This window comes from Trichoderma breve, chromosome 1 (assembly GCF_028502605.1).
Source record: "Trichoderma breve strain T069 chromosome 1, whole genome shotgun sequence".
In the NCBI taxonomy this organism is placed as follows: domain Eukaryota; kingdom Fungi; phylum Ascomycota; class Sordariomycetes; order Hypocreales; family Hypocreaceae; genus Trichoderma; species Trichoderma breve.
Window position 1 is genome coordinate 4389117 of NC_079232.1, and position 25897 is coordinate 4415013.

The 25897-nt window shown below is 50.6% G+C and overlaps 7 protein-coding genes across 7 annotated transcripts; 5 read left to right on the top strand and 2 right to left on the bottom strand.

Annotated features, from left to right (window-relative positions):
• Positions 1–2658: 2658 nt before the first annotated feature.
• Positions 2659–4798, top strand: T069G_01326 (major facilitator superfamily domain-containing protein; the record flags this gene model as incomplete). The annotated part of the gene is made up of 5 exons (XM_056168536.1): positions 2659–3350; positions 3457–3739; positions 3829–3853; positions 3908–4094; positions 4156–4798. The coding sequence occupies 5 exons, from the start codon at positions 2659–2661 to the stop codon at positions 4796–4798; spliced, it is 1830 nt and encodes a 609-aa protein (XP_056033852.1).
• Positions 4799–5003: 205 nt separating this feature from the next.
• On the bottom strand, positions 5004–7407 carry T069G_01327 (pre-mRNA splicing factor component domain-containing protein; the record flags this gene model as incomplete). The annotated part of the gene is made up of 3 exons (XM_056168537.1): positions 5004–5336; positions 5407–6716; positions 6759–7407. 3 exons carry the CDS (start codon positions 7405–7407, stop codon positions 5004–5006), a joined length of 2292 nt encoding a protein of 763 aa, XP_056033853.1.
• Positions 7408–9289: 1882 nt separating this feature from the next.
• Positions 9290–11236, top strand: T069G_01328 (major facilitator superfamily domain-containing protein; the record flags this gene model as incomplete). The annotated part of the gene is made up of 4 exons (XM_056168538.1): positions 9290–9478; positions 9549–9622; positions 9690–11053; positions 11121–11236. The coding sequence occupies 4 exons, from the start codon at positions 9290–9292 to the stop codon at positions 11234–11236; spliced, it is 1743 nt and encodes a 580-aa protein (XP_056033854.1).
• Positions 11237–12050: 814 nt separating this feature from the next.
• On the top strand, positions 12051–12764 carry T069G_01329 (HIT domain-containing protein; the record flags this gene model as incomplete). Its single annotated transcript, XM_056168539.1, has 2 exons — positions 12051–12113; positions 12234–12764. 2 exons carry the CDS (start codon positions 12051–12053, stop codon positions 12762–12764), a joined length of 594 nt encoding a protein of 197 aa, XP_056033855.1.
• A 3470-nt stretch (positions 12765–16234) lies between these two features.
• T069G_01330 (major facilitator superfamily domain-containing protein) lies at positions 16235–17953 on the top strand (the record flags this gene model as incomplete). Its single annotated transcript, XM_056168540.1, has 3 exons — positions 16235–16304; positions 16371–16736; positions 16794–17953. 3 exons carry the CDS (start codon positions 16235–16237, stop codon positions 17951–17953), a joined length of 1596 nt encoding a protein of 531 aa, XP_056033856.1.
• Positions 17954–18874: 921 nt separating this feature from the next.
• T069G_01331 (uncharacterized protein) lies at positions 18875–20083 on the top strand (the record flags this gene model as incomplete). Its single annotated transcript, XM_056168541.1, has 1 exon — positions 18875–20083. The coding sequence occupies one exon, from the start codon at positions 18875–18877 to the stop codon at positions 20081–20083; it is 1209 nt and encodes a 402-aa protein (XP_056033857.1).
• Positions 20084–20466: 383 nt separating this feature from the next.
• On the bottom strand, positions 20467–22058 carry T069G_01332 (uncharacterized protein; the record flags this gene model as incomplete). Its single annotated transcript, XM_056168542.1, has 5 exons — positions 20467–21192; positions 21265–21296; positions 21356–21440; positions 21512–21621; positions 21689–22058. 5 exons carry the CDS (start codon positions 22056–22058, stop codon positions 20467–20469), a joined length of 1323 nt encoding a protein of 440 aa, XP_056033858.1.
• Between the last annotated feature and the right edge of the window lie 3839 nt (positions 22059–25897).

Genomic DNA, 25897 nt, shown 5'->3' on the forward strand with positions numbered 1-25897 from the left:
CCAATGATAGCCGTCCATCCCGCGGCAAAGATTCAACTAGCGACCGAAAAAAGACTAGCCAGCCCTTTTTTGAAAGACATTATTACAATGATTCCGGGTCGGTGAATATTTAGGACAACTTTTAATTGGTTCGTATGGAAGAGACGGCGATCCCGATACTTTGTGTATGATTGGGGGCTTGTGATGGATGTGATATTGGTTCGGGATGTCAATATTTAGCTGAGAAAGTGGCAAAAGCAGGATTGTGTTATTCTGGGGTATTCGTCATTCAGCTTCCTACCAGACTATGACGTGATATAGGACGGGCTAAGCGGAGGACAGAAAAAGAAGACGGTAAAATGAATAAGTAAAAACATTCAGCAATATGGGTACCTAATCAGCTCATCATGTGGTGCCTCTGTAGGGGAACGCCTGTTCAGCTAGAATTTTACCATTTAACTATAGTAGTAGTTGATAGAGAGATATAGATATAGTGGTAGTTATAAGGAACTTATAAATATAGTAGAAAATATTAAAGAAATATAGCTATAGTAGCAGATACTTAGCACTTAAGGAACAGGCGTATAATTTGACTCGGGTGTTTGAAATTTTCTCGGTCTCGGTTTTTCTGTCCTGCGCTTGCGGGCTCGCTCTCTCACTTTTTTTTTTCTTGCAGCTCACAGTTTGATAATTTTGCAATAAAGCAGTTGTTTCAATAAAGCAGTTGTTTCTACAGTAATAGGTTAGCTGTTCAGGGTGCGCAAACCGGCAAAACTGGTTGTACTGGCGGTTTTATATCGGAGACGGTCACGTCAGTAAGCAGGCAATTTTACCAAAGCTGTGCTGGAACAGATCTGCTGAAAGGAATCCTAGTCCCCCAGCTTGGTCTTATAAACGGGGCAGATGTACCATTCAGGAGCATCCACAGTAATTGTACACCACGTATACCCATCCATAACCTCTTGGAGAGAGACGGCCATTGGAGACGAGGGACGGTGAGATTGGCGAAGGCGAGTAGTCGAGTCAAGGACGCTAGAGAAGAGGCCTAAGGCAAGATGGTGGGGTATGAGAGTGACAGAGGGCTGAATGGAAGAGAAAATGTATGGTTTTGTCGAACTAGGAGAAGCGAAGGCGAGAATATAAGGCCCAGCCAGGCGAGTAGAGAAGGCATGGCCAAGCCCGGCTAGGTGAGGGGGTGCGGGCACCAGCCAGAATACCAATAAAAAAAATCCCCATGTTCCAATCTAATTACATTTTGAATACTGTGGTAATAGTTTGTTGACAGCTAGAGATCGCACTTTTGAATTGGGCTGGGGGTATACCGAACGTAACATGAGAAACCTGGCTCGTCCGGCCACTATAGAGACCACGGCGCGAGAAGAAGTCAGGCATTACTTGATTTAGGCGTCGTGGCTTCATTTCTTCAAGAATGAGGCCGCCATAGCAGCTAAAGTTCATTTCATCGCGATAAGATGAATTGATTCATCTGTCCAACTGTAAGAAATAATTCTTCGTTTATACCATGAAGCCGGGCCAAGCCCAGCTTAGTCACCAATCCTACATCAATTAATTACTAGGCAGCTCACATCTCCCTATCAAAATAACTAGCTGTCCAAGTCATCTAAATAAGTGGAAAAAGTTCATGTTATCTTATATGCTGAACGAATTAGACATCCCTGATATACTTGATTATAAAGTCTATCAAGTAATATCATGCCGTGTATCTCGGGTCTCGCGCCATTCGTAGCACAGAGCACATCACCACGCCCTGCAGCTTTCATACGCTTTATTCCCGCACCAGCAATAAACTTCCCGCACATAGCCTCCGAACAACGGCGTCTGTAAATTCTCTTAAAAATCGCCGTCCACAAAAGTAGAGAGGGAAAAAAGCGGCATCCAAGTGTTTTAAGTGTAAGTGACAGAGGGCTTAGGTTACACAGAAAAAGAGGGACTCAAGCAACCATCAGCATACAGAAACAGACAACCCGCACATATCCACAACACTAAGCTCATCTAGCATAGGTAGTCGTATTCTCTCATGTATGTGTATATTCACTTTGTCGTTCCAAACCACTCGGTTCCCCCCATTCTTTGCCTTTGATTTACGCCGATAGGCCGGGCTTCTCTTGGTGTGTGACAACTCGCTCCGGTTTGATCCCTGCTCTCCATTTTTTTTTTATAATCCTTGCCCGACCGTTATAGCCGCAGATGGTTGCATGGGATCTCGTTAACTGTATCTGGGCCGCTGCATGGTGCTGATTCACGGTTCGCACTAAATAGACCATGACTCTATTGAAGCTATAAAGACGTCAACTCGTGACTCCGTCCGTTCCCCAGAAATATACTTCTCTTTCATTTTCTTTCCTGTTGAAATGATTATTGGCTTTCATCCCATCAGATAGACTTTAACCTTCAGCAGTACCACCCGCATGCCATCCGTCACATCGGAGAGCGAGATCCGCGGCCACTTACACGCATCACAAGACCCCCCCTCAACCGCCTCCACCCCTGCCGCCCCCCTTGCATCTCTAAACGTCTGCCTTCAATTTTCCAATGACTTGAGTTTTTCTTTTTTCTCTCTCTCTCGCTAGTCATTCGGTGTCTGCAATTTCTATGTCAAGCGGTCCGAAGAGCTAGAGAACTCGAAAGTATAAGCGTCAGAGCGAAATGTCTTCCCAAATGCCGTGGGCGAAGCCACAACTTCAGCGAGATCCGGACCCGGAGACTCAAGTCGACGAAGGTATAAGTCGTAAAGTTGACAATAGTGGCGATGAAGCTATTCCCATAGCACATCAACAACCTTTAAGTCATCTCATCATCAACAACAGCAACAACAGCCAAGATGCCAAAGCCAATATCCACGTCCACATCGACAATCTCATCAACGACCACGACCCTCCCACCGAACACTCCCCCCTCCTCCACCGCCGCAACTCATCATCCTCAACAACCTCCTCCTCCACCGCACGATCCCTCATCTTCCTCGGCGAATCCTCCCCGACCCGCTTCTGGCTCATCTTCAGCCAGATCCTCGCCGCCCAATTCATCGCCAGCTTCGACAGCACCCTCATGGCCTCTTCCCACCCGGTCATAACCTCCCACTTCAAGGCTGCAAACTCCGCCTCTTGGCTCTCCACCGCGTTCCTCCTCACATCGACGGCCTTTCAGCCGCTGCTGGGCAGATTGTCGGATGCCATGGGCAGAAAACCTTTGTTTGTGATGAGCTTGGCTATTTTTGCTTTGGCGACGCTGTGGTGTGGTCTTGCGGGGAGTATTGAGAGCTTTGTCGCTGCGAGGGCAGTTTGTGGGCTTGGGGCGGGAGGGGCAATGACTTTGGGAAGCATTTTGACGAGCGACTTGGTGCCGATTGAGTATGTTGTCTTTGGCGTTCCCCCCTGATGCTGTTCTGAAACTCTCGCTCTCGCTTATATGTGTGTTGTTGATATAACTAATCTTTTCTTCTTCTTCTGCTTCCAGATGTCGTGGAAACTATCAATCATACGTCAACATGTCATTCGGCACCGGCGCCGCACTTGGAGCCGCCCTCGGCGGTGCCATGGCCGAGGCACTTGGCTGGCGGTGGGAATTTGGAGTCCAGATCCCGCCGCTATTGCTCTGCATTGCCGTCGTCGTATTGGTGATTCCGGATGACATTGGGCTCAAGGGTCCGCGTAAGGGATTTCGGGAAGCGTTGGGCGAGTTTGACTTTAAGGGATCTGCTTTGCTGACTGTGTCGACGACATCTGCGATTTTGGGACTGGTAAGTTGCTCTTGTTTGCGTTCATTCTCCCAGAATTGTGGTAAGGTTTGTGTAAGAAGAGAAGTTAACAACATCTCCGTGCTTCACAGAACTTTGGCGGCAACATCTATCCATGTAAGTGACCAACTCCCCCCTATTCAACACAAGCATATTCTGACAATCTCACAGGGACTCATCCCCTTGTCATCGCCTCCCTCTCCATCGCAGCCATCTCCTTCCCAACCTTCCTCTGGATCGAATCCCGCGTCCACCTACCCATCATGCCTCTCCGCCTGATCCGCCACTCTCCTCGCGCAAACCTCATCTTCGCCAACTTCATCGCCGCCTTCCTCTCCAACTGCATCTTCTTCAACATGTAAGCAAAAGCTCCCCCCTTCCACATCTCGCTCCTCTCACCTAACACACTCACTCCACAGCCCCCTATACTTCCAAGCCGTCCTCCTTTCCAGCGCCACCTCCTCCGGCCTACGCCTCGCCCTCCCCTCCATCACATCCTCCATGATCGGCGCCTCGACCGGCTTCGCCATCACTTTGACCCGCCGCCTCAAGTGGCCCGTCGTGTCCGGCACGGTGTGGTATCTCGCCGGATGCATCATCCTCTGCTTTCTGCACCGCAGCATGTCCACCGTCGTATACCTCCTCATTCTCATTCCCCAGTCCATCGGCCAGGGCTTTCAGTTTCCGGGCACATTCATGGCCATCCTGGCATCTTCTTCGCAGTCGGAGCAGGCCGTCGTCACGAGCACGCTGATCCTCTGGCGGAGTCTGGGGTTCGTCCTGGGAATAGCCATGAGCAGTCTTGTCGTACAAAACGCCTTGGTGTACTATCTGAATCTCTTCGTCCAGGGTAGAGACAAGGCCGAAATAATCGAGCTTGTCAGGGCGTCTGTCGAGGCCGTTGCCAAGCTACAAGAGCCGTACAGGGAACAAGTCGTGCAGAGCTACGAGGCGTCTCTGAGGCTGATGTTTATCCTCTGCACCGTGGTCGCTGCAATTTCGGTCCTCATCGTCCTGCCTATGAAGCTGCCGCGCTTAGCACCGGTAAATCGCAAATCATGATATGAGAAAAGTGGGGAGAATCTGCGAAAAATGAGGACAGAAGGGCGAACCTAGATGCTCTGTATGGCTAGGTTAGAAAACGCGTCAAGAATAGAATGCATTTGACTTGATTATTTGCTTTGTACATGAACCTCCCTGATGCCTATCCATTCAAATTACCCCTTCGTAATAGTAACATTATTGAAAAATCCATTTTGTCTCCCGATTAATGGTATCCGTTGACGTCCCCGGCTCGTAGAGCTTCCAGCTCTTCTTTGGCTTTTCGATATTCCTCCTGTGCTTCTCTCTCTCTTCGACTAATAAAGTTTACTTCATCCCTTAGTGATTCCAGTCGTCTGTTGATGGCAACATCCTCGGAAATGGCTAACGTCTTGAATCCGCTGAGAGCCACCCTCGCCTTTTCCAAGGCGTCTGCGGCATCTGCCACTTTGTCTTTAAGCATCTTTTGCCGCTTCTGGTATCCGCCCAGGTGCAGCGTAAGCTTTTTCTCAAGCTTTGCGTCTTCTTCTGCCGACGTCATGATGGTTTCTTGAACAGCCTGTTTGAGATGGTTAGAATCAGGGGTATACACTGAAAGAAAGTTACTGTCGAGTAGAGTCTCAACTTACGTCAAAAGCAGCTCGCATAGCAGCATCCTGCTCATCTTCATCATCGTTATAGCATCCCAGACCCAGAAGCAAAGAATCTCCTCCAGCTCGGCTCTCAAAGGCAGCTTGGATATCCTCAAAACTGGGCAACGGCTTGGTTTCCGAGAGAATGCGGAGGCGCGCGTCGGCAAGGAGTCCATCATCAATCTGATCCAGAGGCTGTAGCGTTCCCTTGACCTGAGAGCCGTTGAGCGGGAATTTTGTAGCATCATTGGCCATGAGAGTTGCAGTCTCCACGGCAATCAGAGCGGCAGCAGGATCGGGAATATCCTTCGCCCTCTTGAGCAGTTCTGTCAAGTCAACAACCACGGGGCGTGGAAGCCCTCGCTGTATAACCTGAGTCTGTCGTCGCCGCTCAAGTGCCTCCTCGGCCTCTCGTCTTTGGCGTTCTCGTCTGTCCCGCTCAGCAGCATCCTCCTCCATGGCCTCGTCACCTGCCGCACTGTCCACCTGGTCTTCGGGTATCTCAAACTCCCACTCTGTATCCTTTGGCTTGGGCAGCGCAGCCAGTCCAGCGCGCAGCTGGTTCTGCATAGCCATCTGTCGCAATTTTACGTCCCGAGGGGTTGCTCCTGTCATCGACATGCCGTCCTCTTGGTTGAGAGCAAAAGTGTCTCGAGGGGTGCGCATGGGCGTCTGTCCAGGGACAGCACCGTTGACGCCACCGTTTCTCAACGGTGTTGCCAGAGGGTTCGGTGTCGCCATGACCTGCTTCCGAGGCGTGATGCCCTCGAATCCTGTTGAGCCAGAACCCTGGTGAAGAGGGGTATTCTCGCCACCCAGCAATGCAGATTGTGTTTCGTTCAGCGCCCGGATGTTCCTGATTTCGTTGGCAATGTGGTCCTCTTGCGCAGGCGCTCTGGGCGTTCGGATTGGTGCATTTGTGTTGAGTGTCGAATACGAGTTTACAAATCCTCGAGTCGCATCATTATCGCTTTCCTTGGCCATCAAGTTGGCGGCTTCGCCCATCTTGCCCATCTTTACAATCTCCTCCAGTTCGCCCTCGCTAACTTGCGGTGCTGGCAAGTTTAGAGGTCGGCGCTTGCTGCTCTGCTCGGCCTCCCGAATCTTTTGCATCTGGCCAGCCTTGATGGCGGCCTTTTGGGATTCTAAAATGCCGTCCTTGTCATTCTTCCTCCTCTTGCGCTCATTGTCCTCATCGCCATCGCCCTTTCGCTTATTAGCCAGCTGCTGTTTTCTAGGATCAAACGCCGCCCGCTGCATCTCATTCCGCGTAAACTCCTCCGAGGTGTCGTAGAATCCAGGGGCAGCTTTCCTTTCGAATGGAATATCCGCATTGTAGTCCATCTCACCCTGCTTCCGCGTGGTCACCTTGATGTTGATGCCGGCCGTCTTGAGCTCTCGCCGCTTCTGTAGAGTCGCCAGACGACGAGACTCCTCCTGCTGACGTTCTCGAGCCTTTCTCTTGGCCTTTTTACCCTGAGTGTTGGCCAGACGGGCACGGGCTTCGCTAAGCATCTCCTTTTCATCTTCGTCAAGATCGATGGTATCAGGTCGAGCAGGTTTCGTCTCTGGATCTGGATCCAGCTCGCCTGGGCGTAGCCTTCTCACATCATCGGCGCTTGGGGCTTGCGTCTCGCCACCATCTGGGCCGGTAAGACCAAGGCCAGACGATTCACGGGCCTCGGCCTCGTCAAGCAGCTTCTGGTATCGCTCGAGACACTGGTTCGCAGTTCGGCCGACGATCGGGGCGATGGTGCGCCATTGCGTGGGCATAATCTTGGCGAGATGCAGCAGCTTCTCATCCTCCTCCTTGCTCCATTCGATCTTCTTGATGCTGGGGTCCAGCCACTCGTTCCATCTGGCCTTGCACTGCTTGGGCGTCTTGCGCGCCAGCAGCGACGACACGCGTGCCCATTGGTTGAGGCCATACTTGGAGACGGAGGCCTTGAGGATCTCGTCCTCGATGTTGGTCCAGACGCCTCCCTTGACGACGGGCATTGTGGCGATGGAATTGGTGATGGCGATGCGTGTCCGCTTGCCGGTTTGGCTCCAGAAAATATCCAAAGCCTCGCAGCCGTACCGCGTTGCATTTAGCTGGAAATTGCTGAGTCATCTTCACATGTGGGTTCTGATTGGTGGGCCACCGACAGCTCAGCGGCGGCTACCGAGCTCTTCACCTTGTCCCGATTAGGCATACTGTAATGCTACTGATGGCTGCAGGTTACCTATCATCCAATGTCTCGGCTCTGTTAGAGGATGCATTGTTAGGGCTCCCCGATCATGCAAACTGTCAGGTACGCTTGAGGCACCAACGGATGTCTCTGATGGCCCAATTGGACCGCTTAGCCAGTATCTCGACGATGGATTTTTTATTTTTTATCTTGTCCCCTTGCAACAACCTGCATGACGTGCCACGTAGAAGCTCTGGCTTCCTATCAACGGAAAATATGGAGTCTATCTATTCGTAGTACTAGATTGCCGGTTGAAGCCCAACACTCGCTATCGGCGAACTAACAGCAAAAGGGCAAAAGAGCAACCGAGAAAACAAAAAGTACCATCTTCTCCTCTCTCCAAATCCGACTGAGCAAATTCATACATCATAGCTCTGCCCTGCTCATCTGAAAAAGTCTAACCCGTAATTATTGCAGTGTGAAACTGGTCCATCAAAAGGCTAATCATCCAGACATCATCACAAAGAAACACATACGTACACTTTAGCTTGCGGAGGGCGGACTTCGGACTCCACCGTCCCCCAAAAGTCCGAATTACCAAGCAAGATTCGCTCTGCCCAACACCAACAAAGAGATAACCAAGGCAGCCCATCCTTTCGCTTTGCCCTCTTAGGACCAAGTCACAACCCTATTCCCAGAGGCGTGTCGCCAGGCCCCGCCCTTCTGGCTCAAATCCTGTACGCGGATAGGCTGGAAGCTGCGGACCGCCTGCGACTCTCGGCCACCGGCAGCGTCCTGGTGGTGGGCGACTATCGCAAGGAAGCGTGCAATTCAGGCACGATAATCGCGGGCGACGCCCAAACGCAAGCGTCATCGATTCGTCGACTGGTTGGCCGATAGCTGCATGCGATTTGCTGCGCTGGCCCGCTAGCCTCGACGACGTGGTTTGCCCCGATTCTGTCTATCTGTCTCGTTTTCAAGACAGCATTGCGTTGCAGAAAACGAGACAAGACGAGACGAGACGAAGCAGGAGGAGCAACGAGCCTGATGCAGATAACGTCGTCACCACTCACACACTCCGTACGGGGTTCGAGATAGCCAGTCACACCAATCCGCATCTCGCAATCCCCCAGAGGGCGCCAAACTCAGCTTCTGCCCGTCCCATCTTCCCTCCTCCTGGGGCCCCCGGGTTTCGTTTCCGAATCCACTCGAGGCCGTCCACGCGATTGCTAGAACACGTTTGACGGACACCTTGAGGGATTGACTTGCTTTGTTGGTTCCTCGGCTCCACTCGGGCATTCCCCTGTCATTCCTCCCATGCCCCCGTTTGCTGGAATTCTGCATGTAAGCTCTTACTGTACTCCAGAAAATAGCTTTCCAGCACTCATCTCGCTTCCTCCATCTGCAAAGCTTCTTGGGCCCCCTTCCCTTCATCGTATGTACTACCAAAGTATATAAATATTCACTCCCTTGTCCCGTATAGCTATAGATCGAGGTTCCGGCCCGGCGAGAAATGGGACAGAGTCAAGGCATTTGTCGCTACCATAACTCCGGAGGCTTCCCCATAGTCTTCCCGACCTGAGCGAGCGCGTTCTGGCGTTTCCTCGTATTTTATTTTTGTTGTTTTCCTGCCCTCGGACTGGATTATCTTGAGTCGCATCAACACGCACAACTCTTTTTCGCAGTAATAACTGCATTGCACACACAAAATGACTGGTCCGAAACGGATAAGCGACGACCGGAGTCCGAGTCCAACGATTCGCGAAATCGACAATGATCGCGACTCAGACGTCACCGAGACGTCGCAATTGCTCGGCCCCGAAGGATACGGAGCGAGAAAAGACAGCTGGGACAACGACGTCGATTTCCAGCATTTGCCGTGGTGGCGCAGGCCGTCTGTATGTTTCACATGTCCCGAGTGCGGAGAGACAGCTTCCATGGCGACACAGCATCTAACAAGCGCCACAGGTATTCTGGCTTCTTGGACCGTATGCCGTCTTCACTCTCGCCTTTGGCGGCTTGATTGTTCCTAAACTCAACCTGTAAGCAACAACCAAGATGACGTTTTTCCCCAATCGGTGGAATATCTTGCTAATGGCGGTGCTGTAGAATTCTCGATCTTGTTTGCAAGCAGTACTTTGCAGACCAGCAACTCATCAACCCTCACTTCACCTACAAGCCCATCGTCTTGGGCTCCGACAACCCGCAATGCAACATCCCCGAAGTCCAGCGAAATGTCGCCACCTTTATGCTGGGCCTGAACCTCATCATCGGCGGACTGAGCGCCATCGTCGCCCCCAAGCTGGGCAAACTCTCCGATCGCTACGGACGACGAAAGCTCATGGCTCTCGCATCCTGCGGCGGCCTGCTCAGCGAAGTTGTCACTATTCTCTGCGCAAAGTACCCACAGGTTTTCAACTACCGGTGGATGCTCGTGGGTGCTATGTTTGACGGCATCACGGGGTCGTTTACTGCTGGCAGCATTCTCAGTCAGTCGTACACGAGCGACTGCACACCACCATCCAGGAGAGCCGTGTCCATTGGCTATGTCCATGCTTGTCTCTTTACCGGCCTTGCTGTAGGCCCTCTTCTGGCCGGCTACTTTGTCAAGTGGACCGGAACCGTTATTTCCATCTTCTATGTAGCTCTTGGCTGCCACGCATTCTTCATCGTCTTCGTCCGCTTTATCATGCCAGAGTCACTGTCCAAGCGAAGACAGATGCTGGCCCGCGAGAAGCTGGCGAGATCCGAGACCAGTGAAGGCTTGCTTCCTGCTCGCCGAGTTCATAACCCCTTTGAGGCCTTTGAGATTCTGTGGCCCACTGGACCCGGAACCTCATCAAGGCTGCGGATCAACTTGGTCGCTCTGGCAATTGCCGACACCATCATCATGGGATCTATGATGGCCGTGGGCAACTGCCTGATGCTGTATAGCGAATACATGTTTGGATGGGGCACCTTTGAGACGTCCCGCTTCATCTCGCTCCTGTCCATGATCCGCGTTGTCGTGCTCATGGTCCTCTTCCCCATCATCAACTACGTCTTCCGCATCCGACCAGCAGCTCGACGACGACGCGAGTCTGGGGCACCTGCGGTAGAGGTGAATACGGGAGCGGACAACCTGGACATCTGGCTTCTTCGCTTCGCTCTGACATCAGACGTGCTTGGATGTATTGGATACACCCTCTCTCGGAACCAGCACCTCTTCTTCGCCAGTGGAATGATCACCGCTCTCGGAGGCCTGGGCAGCGCTACTGTCCAGGCCGCCGTTACCAAGCATGTTCCCGCGTCACGCGTCGGGCAGGTCCTCGGTGCTGTTGGTTTCATGCAGGCGCTCTCACGAGTCGTCGGCCCTCTCATGTTCAATGGCCTATACGCCGTGACGGTTGCCACATTCCCACAGGCCATCTTCGTGCTCCTCGGTGGGCTTTTCTGCATCGGCTTAATATGTGCTTTCATCATTAAGCCTCATGGTATGTATTCTCTCAACAAACGCTATCCTCAGCCCCCCTCATTTCAGCTGCTAACAATCAATCACAGTCCACTGGGAAGATGTCGGCGAAGAAGACGAAGAACCATTGAACCAAAGCTCGGGACGCTTCGAAGCCAGTGCCGGCCAACTCATCTCCGCCGGCGAGGAGACGGATTTCTTTTAACAAGCGGATGTTTCTGACGATGCACTTTTCGATGACGCCTGTTTTCCAGCGGTTTGCGGCGCAGGGGCTGGTGGTGAGTATTTCTTTCGACAGCAGGCGAGGCCAATTAGAAGCAGGATGTAGAAACTTTTGGGCATTTTGAGCTGGATTTCTTTTGTTCATGTTGTAAACAATGAGCGACTTGTTACTGAATTTTTTTGAGGGGAGGGGTTTTTGTATGATGTGAAATGTAATGCTAGAATACCATTAGAAGATACCAACCAATACACTGTACGGAGCAAGCAAAATCTCATCCGGTGAATATGACATGGCTTGTCTTATAGCCATTTTAGCTGACTCCATAACTTAGTTGAAGCTGTCACTCTGAGTTGAAAACTTACTCCACACTCAACCCAATCAACACTTCTTAATGGGCGGCTGCTCCCCCGCTCCAACACGTTTCTTAGTCTTAAATCTCACCTCTCACATCTCACTCTCACGTTTCTCATCTCACCATCACCCAAGAACAAAAAAACAAAAAAGGAGGATCCAATTGGGCACTCATATAAATCCGCACTCCTCTCACCCATGAGCCAATTTCTCCAACGCCTGTCTCATCATTCAGGTTAGTCAGGAGAAATTCACGCAACGCTGAGAAACAAAAAAGATTGAAGCTGCTAATGCACAAGGTTGAATAATCGCGACTGCAGACTTATTGGCTTCAAGACTAGCATTGTTCCGAGTAAGCCGATTTGCTGCTCGGCCTTGGTTAGATCGTCCTGCTAGAGCGTTTAGTCTGAAGAGTTTCGGGAAGCCTTCCTTTGTGAGGGGCGTCATGACTTCGACTAACACGGACGGAATGACTATCAAGTTTGGGCCCTTTGAGGTCACGAAGCAGGTATGCATGGAAAACCGATGTCAACCCCCTTTCTTCTTCATAAATCATCACAAAATCAACATCTCCAGGAAACCCCCTCATGTAGACCGATTGAAACCCAGCTGATTAACATCGCTCTAGGTCTTCCTGACAACTCCGCACTCCTACGGTCTTGTCAATCTCAAGCCTCTCCTCCCAGGCCACGTCCTCATCTGTCCACTCAAACCCCACAAACGCCTCCTGGATATGTCCCCCGCTGAAACAACAGATCTCTTCGCCACAGTTCAGCAGGTCCAGAAGCTCCTCGCCCGGCTCTACTTTCCGGATCCCTCAGATCTCATGTCGGGTAGTTTCACCGTCGCGCTGCAGGATGGCGCGGAGGCGGGACAAACCATCCCCCACGTGCACGTCCATGTGATTCCTCGTAAGAAGGGCGACATGGGAGAAGCTATGGATGAGATCTATGTGCATCTGTCCAGCGAGGAAGCCAATGTGGGAGGTGCACTGTGGGACCAGCAGAGGCCTCGACCGGCTGGAAGAATGCCGAGGATTGAGGACGCGGAGCGCAATGCGCGGACAATGGAGCAAATGATTGAGGAAGCGGAAAAGTTCAAGACCGTGCTGGAGGAGATGGGCATCGCAAGTTCTGCCAGGGGAAGTGAGCGGCTGTAAAAGCCCGGATGTCTGTCGGAAGGGAAGATGTTGTGCATAGAAGCGCTGTGTGCCTGCATACACGGTATATGTGTTACCATACCTTAGATGCTGCATGAGCATCCATGGTCGATAGAGATACAAGGATTAAACAAGGGCGGTATGTTATCGTTGTCATGTATTGAAAACTCGTGTTATCGTCACATTACCAGGCAACCTATGACCGCAGCGATTGACAATGTTTGTCTCATGTCGTTGAAACAAAATGCGTCCCTTTGAGGTTGGCTGTTGAATGCCTGGATTTTTCCCGCTCATGTCGCTCGGAACATCGGTATGCATTCGTATCAGTTTCCAGATAGGAATTAGGGGTAAATTGTCTATGATTAGACAGGTAAAATTTCATTGAGCACAGGTTGTGTCTTGTTGCAGCGGATACTTTTCCTTTTCTTCAGTGTTGTAGCCAATCTATGTTGCATGCAACACAACAGGTTCATAACTGATAATGCAGTCGGAATAGCCGATGCTGATCGCGCCCCCGAGACCGGCGAAGCGGCACTCGGTGAGCCAATACCAATGCTATCAAGAGCGTTGAAGAGACAAAGGTCATCCGGGAAGACGACTGAAGCCCCCTTGTTGTCTATCAAGTATCACAAGTGTAGAAGGCCCCGCGTCACGGTTGCTGTTGGCCCCTAGTGGTTCGACTACCGCTTGACCCAATGACTACACGTAAGAGATGCGTCGTCTTCTATCTCACTTCTCAGCCCATCTGATGTTGAAAAGATGCTCCACCCAGTGTGGTCCAGCCCTCGGGAACTAGCGCAATTCGCTCTTTAGTGCTCGCTCGATAGATGCATAAAGAATGGCTCGTGCTCCACCCTTGTTCGATTCTTTTATTCCCAGTGGCTTCAAGGTCATGCAAAGAGGGGTGTAAGGTCGTCAAAGTCTCGGCACTGCAGCTTGTGGGTGTCCTTTCACGCCAAGATCCGCGTCGGCGGAGGAGGCGTCCCGGGTCGGGCTTTCAACGGCCTGTTTGCCTCGTACCTTGTGCGTGGATGTTTGGATCGCGACACCCGCCTGGGGTGGTTTCCGGCGGGTGCCTTGCGGGAAAACGGTCATGAGGCTGCTAAACCAAATGCTCTGCGGAGCACCCATTGGACGAGCTGGGGGTTGCGAACCAGACCGCCTGTTTGCTCCGGCTGCGACTCGAGACACATTCCAGCCAAGGTGAGCAGCGGGGAGGAAGGAAGGGAGAGAGGAGCGTGAGATGTCGAGGAGGGGCACAAGGCGGGGAACAGACGCTCCGGGTGATATGTTGGCTCATGCCGCGCAGATCCGGATGCTCTCAATTTGCAGCCGGAATCCGCGTCTTGCAGACGGCCGCCTCAGTTCTCGTGACTTCTATGAGATTCGATGCTCTGCAAAGCTCAAGACAAGCTCATTGGGCTGATGACGCCTGCATTCTCTTTTACTTTTCCATCTTGCCTATTCGCTAGTCGACCAGTTGTAGATCCGGCTTTAGCGCTGGGAAGCTGCATAAGTTATCAAATTGGTGCTGGCGGGAGAAAAAGGGTGTAGCGTGACCGAGCAAAACTGGCGCCCATGGTCCAAGCCAAGTGACATTGAGTAATGGCAACTCGGACCCTTCGCACGGGGATATCCTGGCAAATTTCGTCTGCATGCAAGTACGAGCATGCAACCGATCCCATCTTTGGTTCGACTGTCAATCTAATGTTGCATGGGAAATTTGACTGGGTCGCATCCGACTGTAGAACCACTTCGTGGGTCGGCGATTTGGCGCCAAGTGCATGGGAAGCGGAAACGAGGGACAACAACACCACTCATCTTCACCTTGGAGTAGATGGATAGTAATGCCTCAACCGTATAACAGCGTAGCAAATCGTTTCCACTGAATTAATTCCGTCGACGGTGACTGATTGATTTGCGCGTCGCCAGCCATGAAACCTGGTCATCATCATTCCCGTCATTGCACCGTCATGCGGTCATCCGTCTCTGCCTGCAAGGTCATGACAGAGAAATTGAGCATGCCAGGTGAAGGTGAGATTCGGCTGTGACGGTTTGGCAGAATCAAGACGCAGCGCCACTCCGTACAAAGTAAAATTTTGCAGATACGAAGCACTGTTGATGCAACGAAGGAGATCGTCGATGAAAAGCGTCGGGTCGTCGGTGCTCCACCGAGAAACCTCCACGCAAAATGCAAAAGTTGTCGAGAACTTGCCATCTTTGGTGGGGTTAGTGAAGCGAGGAGGAAATATGACTGGCCAATTGCCACGCCCAATTGCATGCTCGTGCGCGATATATGCATATACTGTGTAGTGGCGCAGGTCCATGCGCTATCACTATCAAACTCCTAGTTCGGAGGTGGAAAAAATTGCCAGCCTCCGATGGCCAATAGCAAAGCATGTGATGCCTGGATCCGACAAGCGACACGAGACCAAATAACCTCCCACATGGTGCAAGGTTGGACAGCGTAGCATTTCAAACTAGGACTGTTCGCTAGCTGGTTGATCGCTGCTAGTTAGGGCATTGTTTTTTTGTTTTTTTCTCTCGGTTGCTAGTCGGCGTTGCAAGCAGTTGGCGGCTGGCACGGATTCGCCATTCGGGAAATGAGAGACGAGTTGCTTCTTGTAGCAAGCGAACGAACACGTTTTCGCCTCCCCCAGATGTGGCGAATTCGGAAACAATGCATTCAATTGTGAAACTGGGGAGAATTGGAATTGGCATCAGAATTAGCATCATAATTACAATCACACAATCTTGCCGTTCGAAAGCAGCCCAGCTATATGTAAAACAATGCAAGACACAACGACCACAGACACAAGGCCAGCTGCTACCGCCTTAGTGAGACCCCCGGGGTGCGACGCTTGCGGCTGCTGCCAGAGGCTAAAATACCTAGAAGGTGGCTAGCGTGTGGCTCGTGTCACCTCGCTTCCTGCATACTGCTGCAGACTGCGCTAGAGCCTCCACATGCCACATGCAGCCACAGAATTCTACATGTCTTAGATGCATGTCTCTTCTTATCGATGCGTTCAGAGCCCCACCCAATATCTTGCTCAAGCACTGTGTCTTACTGTATTGCTCCCACCTTGATAGACGCCGGTAGAAATAGGCCTGCTCCCACCACTTTCGCCCAGTTTCCATCGATTCTGCTCTTCACATCTTTTGTATCAATCAATCAGTTCTTTGTTCATTCTTGTTTGCGGTCGTTGCCTAATCTTGCCGCTTTGTGTGCAGGACTTGGCAACAAACATCTGTTCAGTTTCAGCAAATCCTACCTTTGAACACATTCGCCTACACAGCAATCAGCTTTTTTACTCCTTGCTCTCAACTCGACTCTCAACTCTCGATTCTCAACTCTCACAACCCTTCTTTAGAGACTTGTCAACCTCTCTAAAGATACGCACACCAACACACGCACTCTTATCGCCTGTGCTTGTGTCTGTTGTCGTAAGCTCACACCAAGCAGAGAAGACATGACCCTAACAAAGCAGGCTCGTCTTCGCAACCCCGACGACTTCCCGACCCTCCAACTCTTTCTCCTCGGTAAGTTCCGCTTTAATGAAAGAACCAGCAATGCGCTTCGCAGCCGAGACTAACCCAGCTCCTCAGCCATTGTTCGCCTTGCCGAACCAATCGCTCTCACTTCCATCTTCCCCTATGCCTGGGCTCTAGTCAAGAGATTCAAGATCGGAAACGAACAAGATGCCTCCTTTTACTCGGGTCTTCTCATCTCCTCCTTCTCCCTCGCCGAAGCCCTCATGGGCATGTATTGGGGCGGTTTATCTGACCGTATCGGTCGCAAACCAGTCCTGATGCTCGGCTGTGTGGGGACCATGCTCAGCATGATCATGGTAGGATTCGCCTCTAATATCTGGATCGCGTTGGTTGGACGCGCGATAGGGGGGCTCCTCAACGGCAACATCGGCGTCATTCAAACCATGGTCGGTGAGCTCGTCACAAAACCCGAGCATGAGCGTAAGCTATTCCCCCTTCCAGTGTTCAATCATAAAGATGGCTAACATAAATTCCCAGCGCGCGCCTTCTCCGTCATGCCCTTTGTGTGGAGCATTGGAACCATCATTGGTCCTTGCATTGGCGGAACCTTTGCCGACCCTCACGAGTCCTGGCCCAATGCTTTCCCCAAGGGTTCTCTGTTCGAGCGATACCCCTATCTGCTGCCCAACCTGCTTTGCGCTGCTCTCTTGTTTCTCAGCATCGTCATGGGCTTTCTCCTCCTGGAGGAAACTCACCCGGACATGCAGCCTCGAATTTCCCTTCCAGCAGACACCTATGTCTCAGAAGAGACTCCGCTGTTGGAGACCTCAGACGCCATAAAGCGACCGGCAGTTGATTTGCGTGCCGAGACCTATGGAACCATTCGAGGCGGCAGCAGCAGCAGCGGGGAGTGTCCAGAGAACAACTCGAACGAGATGGCTATGGAAAAGAAGATGCCCACCACTATTTGGAACAAGCGCATCGTCGGCTTCATTATCTCTTTGTGCATCTTCACCTACCACTCGATGACCTACGACCACCTCATGCCAATCTTCTTTGAAGACGAGCGAGTTTCGGTAAATACCTTCTCCAAGTTTGGTGCTCTTTCACCCTTCTATTCTCCCGGAGGCTTGGGCCTTTCCCTTCGAGATGTGGGAATGATCATGGCTGTCAACGGAGCTATAGCTCTGTTCGTCCAAGCTGTCATCTTCCCCCTGGCAGCCGAAAAGTTTGGTGTATACCGACTTTTCCTCATTGTCACAGTCCTACACCCCATCATTTACGCTATTGTCCCTCTTCTACTTTACGTCCCCGATTCCCTTCTTTTCCCCTCCATTTACTTGTGCCTTGCTGTACGCAACGTACTTTCCATCACCCTTTATCCCCTTCTCCTTATCCTGATCAAAGGAGCCACCCCTTCTGCGAGTGCCCTGGGCAAAGTCAACGGCTTGGCCGCCAGCGCTGGCGCTGCCTGCCGCATGATTGCGCCACCAGTCGCAGGCTATCTCTACACACTGGGTAGCCAGGTGGACTGCACTGCCTTACCATGGTTTTGCAGCTCCCTAGTTGCCATTTTCGGTGCTGTTCAATGCTTCTCCGTCCCTCGAGATCGTAGTTGTCAACGATCCAAGGAAGACGCTGAGGAACAAAATCACACTGTCACGCCCACTGAAGTTTCAGTCGAGGATGTGGAGTGAAGAAAACGCAATCATAAAATGATTTTTTAAAAGAAAAGAAAGAATGCATATGAGAGAAATGATAAACGGCATCCTCTTAGTAGGAGCCGTCACATTTATACAAGACACCCTGCAAGTTGCAGTGGTGGATAAGTTAATTTTGATGAACAGGTTTACGCACGAGTCAACCGGCGTTCACTTTCCGCAGAAGAGGTTCAGAATGGATATATACCCAATGGTTCATGTTCAGATTGGTTGGTAAAGGGTTCGGTGGAAGAGTACAAATGATATCCAAAAAGGCGCATGTACATAAATTGCTTTGGCGTATGGATCGCGCATTTGTCGGCGTTTTGGGGCTTGGAAAAGTGTGTATTTATCCCGGTACTTTTTTATTCTCTCTCTTGTCCCCAAAGAATGAAGGGGACTAGATAGCATTAGAGACTAGAAAAGATAGTATATGATGATGCTTGTACAAATCTTCATTTACCTTGTTCCTTTTTCTGTTTCTCGTTTGGGTGGTGAGGTGACTGAGACAGTGCTGCCACTACGAGTAGAGCTCTACTCGACGCTTCTTGACCGGAGCACAGAAAAAGTTAAGGAAAAAATAAAAATAAAAACACAAATTGATAACAAATGAGATTTTTGACATGAAATATTAGTTCATAAATGGTGAAACTTCTAGAATTTCATGTTGTCGTGCTGATCCTGTTGGCAAGTACAAATTTTGGGCTACTAAATCAAGGCTCCAAGATTTTGCACAAAATTTTGTCACTCATCAAAATTTCAAGCCCAATGCGCCACCCTCATCTTCAATAAAAATACACACATTCTCGCGTGCACCTTCAACAACACAAACGAAGGGGGATATACATTATCATATAATCCCCTTCATCGCATATTCTCTTCCAGATAAAACAAAATAATTGTGTGCCCGGTTCAACAATGAGCATCGACCAGCTCGCCGACCAGATCGAGCAGGCCATGAGCCTCGCTGACCAAATGCCCGCTGATGGAACGGGACCTGCGCTTCCTCCTCAGCTGGCCTTGAACCGCAACAGGACCGCCGAGGAGGTTCTCGCAGACCTAAACAAATCGCCGCTGTTCATGACGGAGATGGAGGAGAACGACGACATCGCCGCGCTGCAGGCCCTAGCATACGAAGGCACGGCGCTGGAAAACGCGGCGGACTTCAAGGAGCGCGGCAACGAGTGCTTCAAGGTCAAGGGCTACAAAGACGCCAGCGAGTTCTACGGCAAGGGCATCGCGGTGCTCTTCGTCGAGGAGCGGAAGAGGAGCCATGGTGAAATCACAAAGCATCCCGAGACCGGGGAGCCCGACTCCGAGGATGAGATCCGCCAGCAGAAGGAGATGCTCGAGGCCATGTACGTGAACCGCGCGGCGTGCCACCTGGAGATGCAAAACTACCGCAGCTGCTGGACGGACTGCGCGGCGGCGCTGCGGCTCAACCCGCGCAACGTCAAGGCGTACTATCGGAGCGGAAAGGCGCTGCTGGCGGTGGATCGCATCGAGGAGGCCGACGACGTGTGTGCGAGAGGGTTGGCGATTGAGCCGGAGAATAAGGCGCTGCGGAGTGTCGCAGATGGCATCATCAAGCGTGCCACGACGCTCAACGAGCTGAAACGAAAGGCAGCGGAAAGAGAAGCGAAGAAGCAGCGTCGAGCACTGCTCCTCAAGACGGCTATTGCTGCGCGGGGGATAAAGATGCGGACGACGGAGCAGCCGCCGGAGATGGAGGACGCAAAAGTTAGACTGATACCGGATGAAGACGATCCTTCGTCCGAGCTGGCGTTCCCCACGGTGTTGCTGTATCCGCTCCACTTGGAATCTGATTTCATCAAGGCCTTTCATGAGACGCATTCTCTGGAGGACCACCTAAGTTATATATTCCCCTTGCCGTGGGATAACGAGGGACAGTATACTCTTGCGGGAGTGACGTGCTACATCGAGACGAAAGAAGGTGGTCTGATTAAGATGGGCAAGAAGGTTCCCCTGTTGAAGGTGTTGAGTGGCGGCAAAGTTGAGGTTGTGGATGAAGTGGTGAGGATTTTTGTACTGCCGACTTCAAAGGCGGAGGGGTGGGTCAAGGAGTTTAAAGAGAAGAGAGCAGCAGAGAGAGGAGAACACAGGTGATATGATTTGATGATGGTTTAAATGAAAAAAAAAAAAAAATTGGTTTAGAGATGGCGTTTAAAATTGCTCAGTGAAAAGATATCAAGGAGAAGGGGGTAACATCAAGATCATATGTGGGAAATGTGAATCCAATATTCTAAAAGAAGAGAATCGAAACCTACATCGAGACTACTACATCTTGTCAATCTTGACGAAAACTTGAAATACAACATACAAAAAAGCATAACCAAAAACACCTCTCCAAAAAGATGACCCAAAAACAATCTGATTGCAAGCGCCAGTCCTGCGGGTATCTTGAAACGAGCAATACGTAGATCAATGTCCCCAATGGCAACTTCATCACGTTCCCCATTTTTGGCAGTCTAACCAGCATCATCCAGTCGTTAAAAGGAATGGGCCTTTGGTCGTTTCTTCTGGTGACGTCGTTCAGAAAAGTCGTCGTCCGATGTTTCCACCGCTATCGTGGAGGAATATTCTGCCGCTCGAGGTTCTCTATGCAGACTTAGCAGTGCTGCTGCTGCTCTAAAATGCTCCAGTTCTAGTTGTGGCCGTCTCTCCTGGTTTGCTTCCATAAGCGGAGCAGGCGAATACGCTGTTCCAGCCTCGTTATGAGCTCGTCTACGCCGCTTCGGTCTCCATTTCTCAACATGATTTCTCTCAGATTCACTCGTCTCGGTTCGTGTGGACACATCGAAGAAAGAGCCCGGTGGCTGGAAAAGCTTAGGATCAAGAACAGATCGACCAGTCATGTTCATGCTCATTCTAGAAAAGTGATTGACTTCGCGGGCTTCGCATGCTGTACTCGGAGCCGAAGTTGCCATGGGATGGTAACCGACGGTAGCCTCAGGAATCGAGGTGATCAAACGCTGAGAACGCGGAATTTGAGGGCGTGACGGTAGTCTGAAAGAGGGCGTTGGCTGGCTTTCCCGTTTGCCACGCAGGGGATAGTCTCCAAGCACCAGAGGGCCACGTATTCCACCGACAGCCTTTACAATTCGATTTCCTTGTCCCTGTCCATACCGAAACCGTGCGACGTCTTCAGTGGCTTGCATGATGACCAGTCGACTGATCACCATATCATTGTAATAAGGAGAGTCGGAAGGAGTACACTGAGAGGGAAATGATGGGCCAAAGAGCGGTATCAATGCACCCGCAATTCTCGTGCAAAAAGTCGCACATACCGCTCTTGCACATGGATATGGCATCCAATATCCTATGAATAAAGCGAAGTATGAGCATTCCATATTGATACTGGATTCTTTCCGGGCATACCTTGAGCTGACACGGCGCCTCCGGTGATACTAGGCGATATGTCTCTTAATCCCGGGTTTCTATCCAGCATCTGGGAGGGTTTGGTCTAATCACTATCAGTAGAGCACCTAAATGAGTAGTATAGATGGCAAAGGGGGAGGAAACGCAACGCCATACCTTTGCATACCCCAAACATTTGAAGAATGGAGTCATGCGAACAAGGCCAACATTATAATCCCACATGACGGTGTAGGTTGTCTCGTTGTAGGAGAACTCATACTTGAAAACTATAATCAAGTCTCGTCAGCCCCTTTTTTCAAGCAAAAAGTAACCTGTCTCAAGAAAGAACCTCACCTTCAATGCTCTCTCTTCCCGTCTTCTCGAAAAAGTCTTTCTTTGAGCTACTGTAAGGAATATGGTCGCAACTCTGTCGTATCTGTCCAAACGGACTGACTTGAAACCTTTGAACCTCTCGATACGATGCTTGGTCGACATCTTCGAAGGGGGGGAAATTGATTGGCCCCTGTAACTTCGGCTTGGGCATAGGGTCGGCGTTTCCCTGTGCTTTCGCCTTTTGGATAGGCATTGACCCATCTGTCGTCACTCGTAATGCTCCTGACAGCAATGGTGTCGATGGTTTTGCCAACACTGGATCAGACTGTCGGAAACCAGGCTCAGGCTGCCCAGACAAAGCAGGATTCATAATAGAATGCAGAGGTAGCATCTTGTGCCCAGTGTTTGTAGGCATCCTACGATATGGCTTGGATGCAGGACCAGCGCAGCCAACCAATTCAGAAGCCTGAGCGTATGCGACAATGTCGGGCAAATGATACCCTTCTTCTTGGGAATGGAGGAAAAGGTGTAGTGTATAGTTTTAATAAAGTTCCAAATGATTTATCACTGGCAATAAGAGCAGTCGAAGGCAGCATGGAGACTTCCAGCACCTCAGGCTCTCTGGCTTGGCAAACAAGAATGAGAGGACAGTCACTTTTGACGTAGAAATTGTCCAATAAAGGGACCTGGGCTTGCTTGTCTGTCAACAACGGGCCACAAATCCGGGGCACAGAGGAGCTGCGGGGATCTAGACGTTAAACAGTCAGCGGTGCAGCCACCGATCAAGTGCTTCTTAGATGAAGTTTGCGTCCCAGGCTTCCAAGACAAGGTTTCCAGATTCTAGCGCTCGGATTCTGGCCTTCAGTACGCATAAGCCTCTCTATTCCTGCGTTTGTAAATCTCCACTGCGGCCAGAGCGTCAAAAGCACTCCGCAGTCGACCCCGGGTACAAGTTGGCGGGCCAGGAGATGAGATTCCAAAATTATCTCGCCGCAGATTGCAAAATGTGGTTTCCGGTGTCCTTCATTTACTGTAGTCGGGTTCAATTCGATTCGATTCGATTGCTAGAGAAGATTGGTTTTCGCCAAGTCTGGTGAACGGCGAATGGGCCGCATCTTGTTGCTGCTGGTGAGGACCATCTAGAAGCCGTGTATTTGAAGGTTCAAGATAGCCACCTGAGTTCCAGCCCAGATCTTATCCATACTTCCAACGGCAAACTAAGAGGAAATGCGCTACAGTGTTCCCGATTACGCTACGAAAGCGCGAGAAAAATCGGCTTCTCTGTGATCCAAACTCAGCCAGCGGTAACACTTGGACATCATTCTGTTCAGATACCTGCTCGAGGGCATGCTAATCTGTTATCTCAGGCCAAGGTCACCGCTACCACTGCAGACAACCGTATTATTGAGTGGGAGATGATGTTACTCTAGATGAGGCGTTCCGGAAAGTCGCTTAGAAGAGCAAATGGGTTCGACGAACGCAAATACCGGCTGCCGCACGCATTTCAGAGGAGTCATCTGTTTGAATGTCATATTTTATCCGTTGAGAGAGGCGGCTATCGGTACGGGTAGCCGCATCGGCGGCATCACCAGTCAGCTATCCCCCAGTCCATTGCGGCCTTTACGAAGCACGGGAGAGAGTCAGAGGCTGGCCTGTGTTCCAGCTATCCGTTGACATCTTTCCAAGTATGACAGGATACCTTCGAATTGGCCACGTGTTGGGGACGCGGCATCATATGGTTTGATGTCTGCCTTGACGGATATGTTCTTTGAGCGAGAAAATCTTATATGTAACCTTATTCCTTGCCCTGGTGAGTTTTGTCCACAATGAGATCATCAGAGTTGCCACTGCGAGCGAACTTTGACCAGATCAACAAGACGGGCTTGTAGGGTGAAGAAGCCGGCAGGTCAACGAACCTGTAGCCACGGCCAACCATACTTCTTTTTGAGTCGACAGTCAACCAAAGTCGAAAGAAGCAAAGTAATCGTGGTTTCCATTCAATATTTCAACTCATTCCAAATCGGAGTCGACGTAGAGCAGTGTGTGCGTACAGATTCCGGGAAATTCTCCGATGATGCACAAGTTTAATCATCTCGTGAATCCGTCTCGGTAGCAAAGAGTCCGAACAAAGGAGTGGTTGAGAAAAAAATCCGGTTTATTTAATCATACTGTCGATTCAATTATATGTCGGCAACGAGAATTGCTGTCAAAAACGCAATGCGATGTCTGTTATCCAACACTGCTGAGCTTTCCTCTGCCAGGCACGGTTCTCATCAGATAACTATGGTGCAGGTAATTTTTGTTGCACAAATTCTCGGCATCGAGCAGGTGCATCAGAGGACTCATGCAGCTCTCCAGGACGATTCTGAATCAGGAGTAGTGTGCTCAACGAGTTCGAGTCAAGCTTGATGGGATACCAATTGCGCCTGTCAACGCCTGTTATCATGAATAAGCAGGCAGATTGTCCCGGCCCGATAGCTCGGCATGCAACCATCATTTCCTCGTACTATTTATTTGTTCCCATCTCATCACGAAATGGAACGTGGAAGACGGAAGCCCGGCGGGAGTGCCATGCCTCGGCAAAGGCTAATAACCAATTTTAAAGGTAAGCAGGGGCGTTGCGGCAAACGGATGAGGGTATTGGACGATCTATCTCTCTAGGAGCCACTTCACTGTTTGAAACCAAATAGATGCTAATGGAAATATTGGCCGTGGAATGTCAATCGAACGTTCATGCACGTAGGTAAATATGACTGTCGTTGTACAAAGGTCCATCTACATCCACAGCAGAGACTCTGGCGGGGGAGTTTCATATGATGGCACAGTAATCAAGTCGTACGCGGGACGTTGAAGGAACCTACAGGTATTATGCCGTATTCTCTGCAAAGAAACTGAAGCTATAACGGATGTTTGCATACCTCGATGTAAACGCCCTGTGCTCTGCATGGCACCGTCTTTTTACCTAGGCCACAAGGTCCCAGTCACACTTTCCAGACGTTATAACGGATCAATATTCGAAAGGCATATCTCATTCGCAACCGCTGGCTAATCGGTCCTCGTTTGATGAGGCGAAGAAGCTGGTCGGGAAGTGACTCCATCGAAAGGCACATTCCAGAAATTAAGGGCCACCAGTCCAGCAGGGCCATGCAGATAGAGTACCCTTAAGCGCTGACCATGATAGAAATGGGTCTCTCTTGATTCAATATTATCCAACCGGCAGGGGAGGATAATTGCTGTCGTGATTCGTGCCACAGTAACACTGTCACCCAAGTCAGGCTTTCATGTTTGCTGAACCGGTCAAGGAAATTTCCAGGGTAGGGGAAATCCAACAACCAATAACACAGACGTCTGCAACATATCATCACCAACGTGCGTAAAAATCAGTTTTGGTATGTTTGGGATATCATGATGTGATGCTTTTGATCACTTCATCGATTGGATTTTGGCAATTGGACTTTGGTTGTTGTGTCGAGTTGAATTCCAACAAACACGCACGTCCTGTTTGCGGCTGACATTTGGGAAGTTGAGTGTTGCACAAACAGTATTGAAAGCTTTGTTCAACGAAAGACCAACAAATTTTAGAAAGACAATTTGAGTGATTCTTGATAGAATCCTTAAAGACTTTGAGTATGCTTCTTCATTAGATAAGTAGCAGTAAAGCTTGATGTAAAATTAAATGCGAATGGTAGAACGTGAAGCCAGGAAAGATTAATGTTTGTTCTATGGCAAGCACGTAGAGGGTACTCGTACTTTGTTTGGTTACTGTGCAGGTACCGGCTAGCGTTTGGACCGCCAAGTGGTACCTCTACCGCATCTCACTCAAGGCTCATCGCCGAGTACCTTGATAGGTCGGCCATCTCACTTGTGCCTCAGGCAGCAAAAACGCGCTCCACTATCGGATCAGCGCTAGCCCCGATGCGGCATTCTGCGACAAAGCGATAGCCAGGTCGCGTCCATCAAAGGATCGATTATTTGTTTACGCGGGGCTCAACAACAAAAAATTATCACCGCCTTTACCAGCATCGCTCTTTACTTTGGCCTTTCCATGTGACTTGGGCCCTTTTCTAATTCGATCCGGGTCACGGCCGCTCCCTTTTTCTCTCCTTTGCGACACTGCTCGCGAGCCGTTCCAGCCGTTTGGCTCAACTCTCCTTTGTCACAGCCGCGTGTCTCAAGCCCTGCCTCATCCTTGTCGACGACTTTATCGAGTACCCTGTTTGTGCGCCCGAG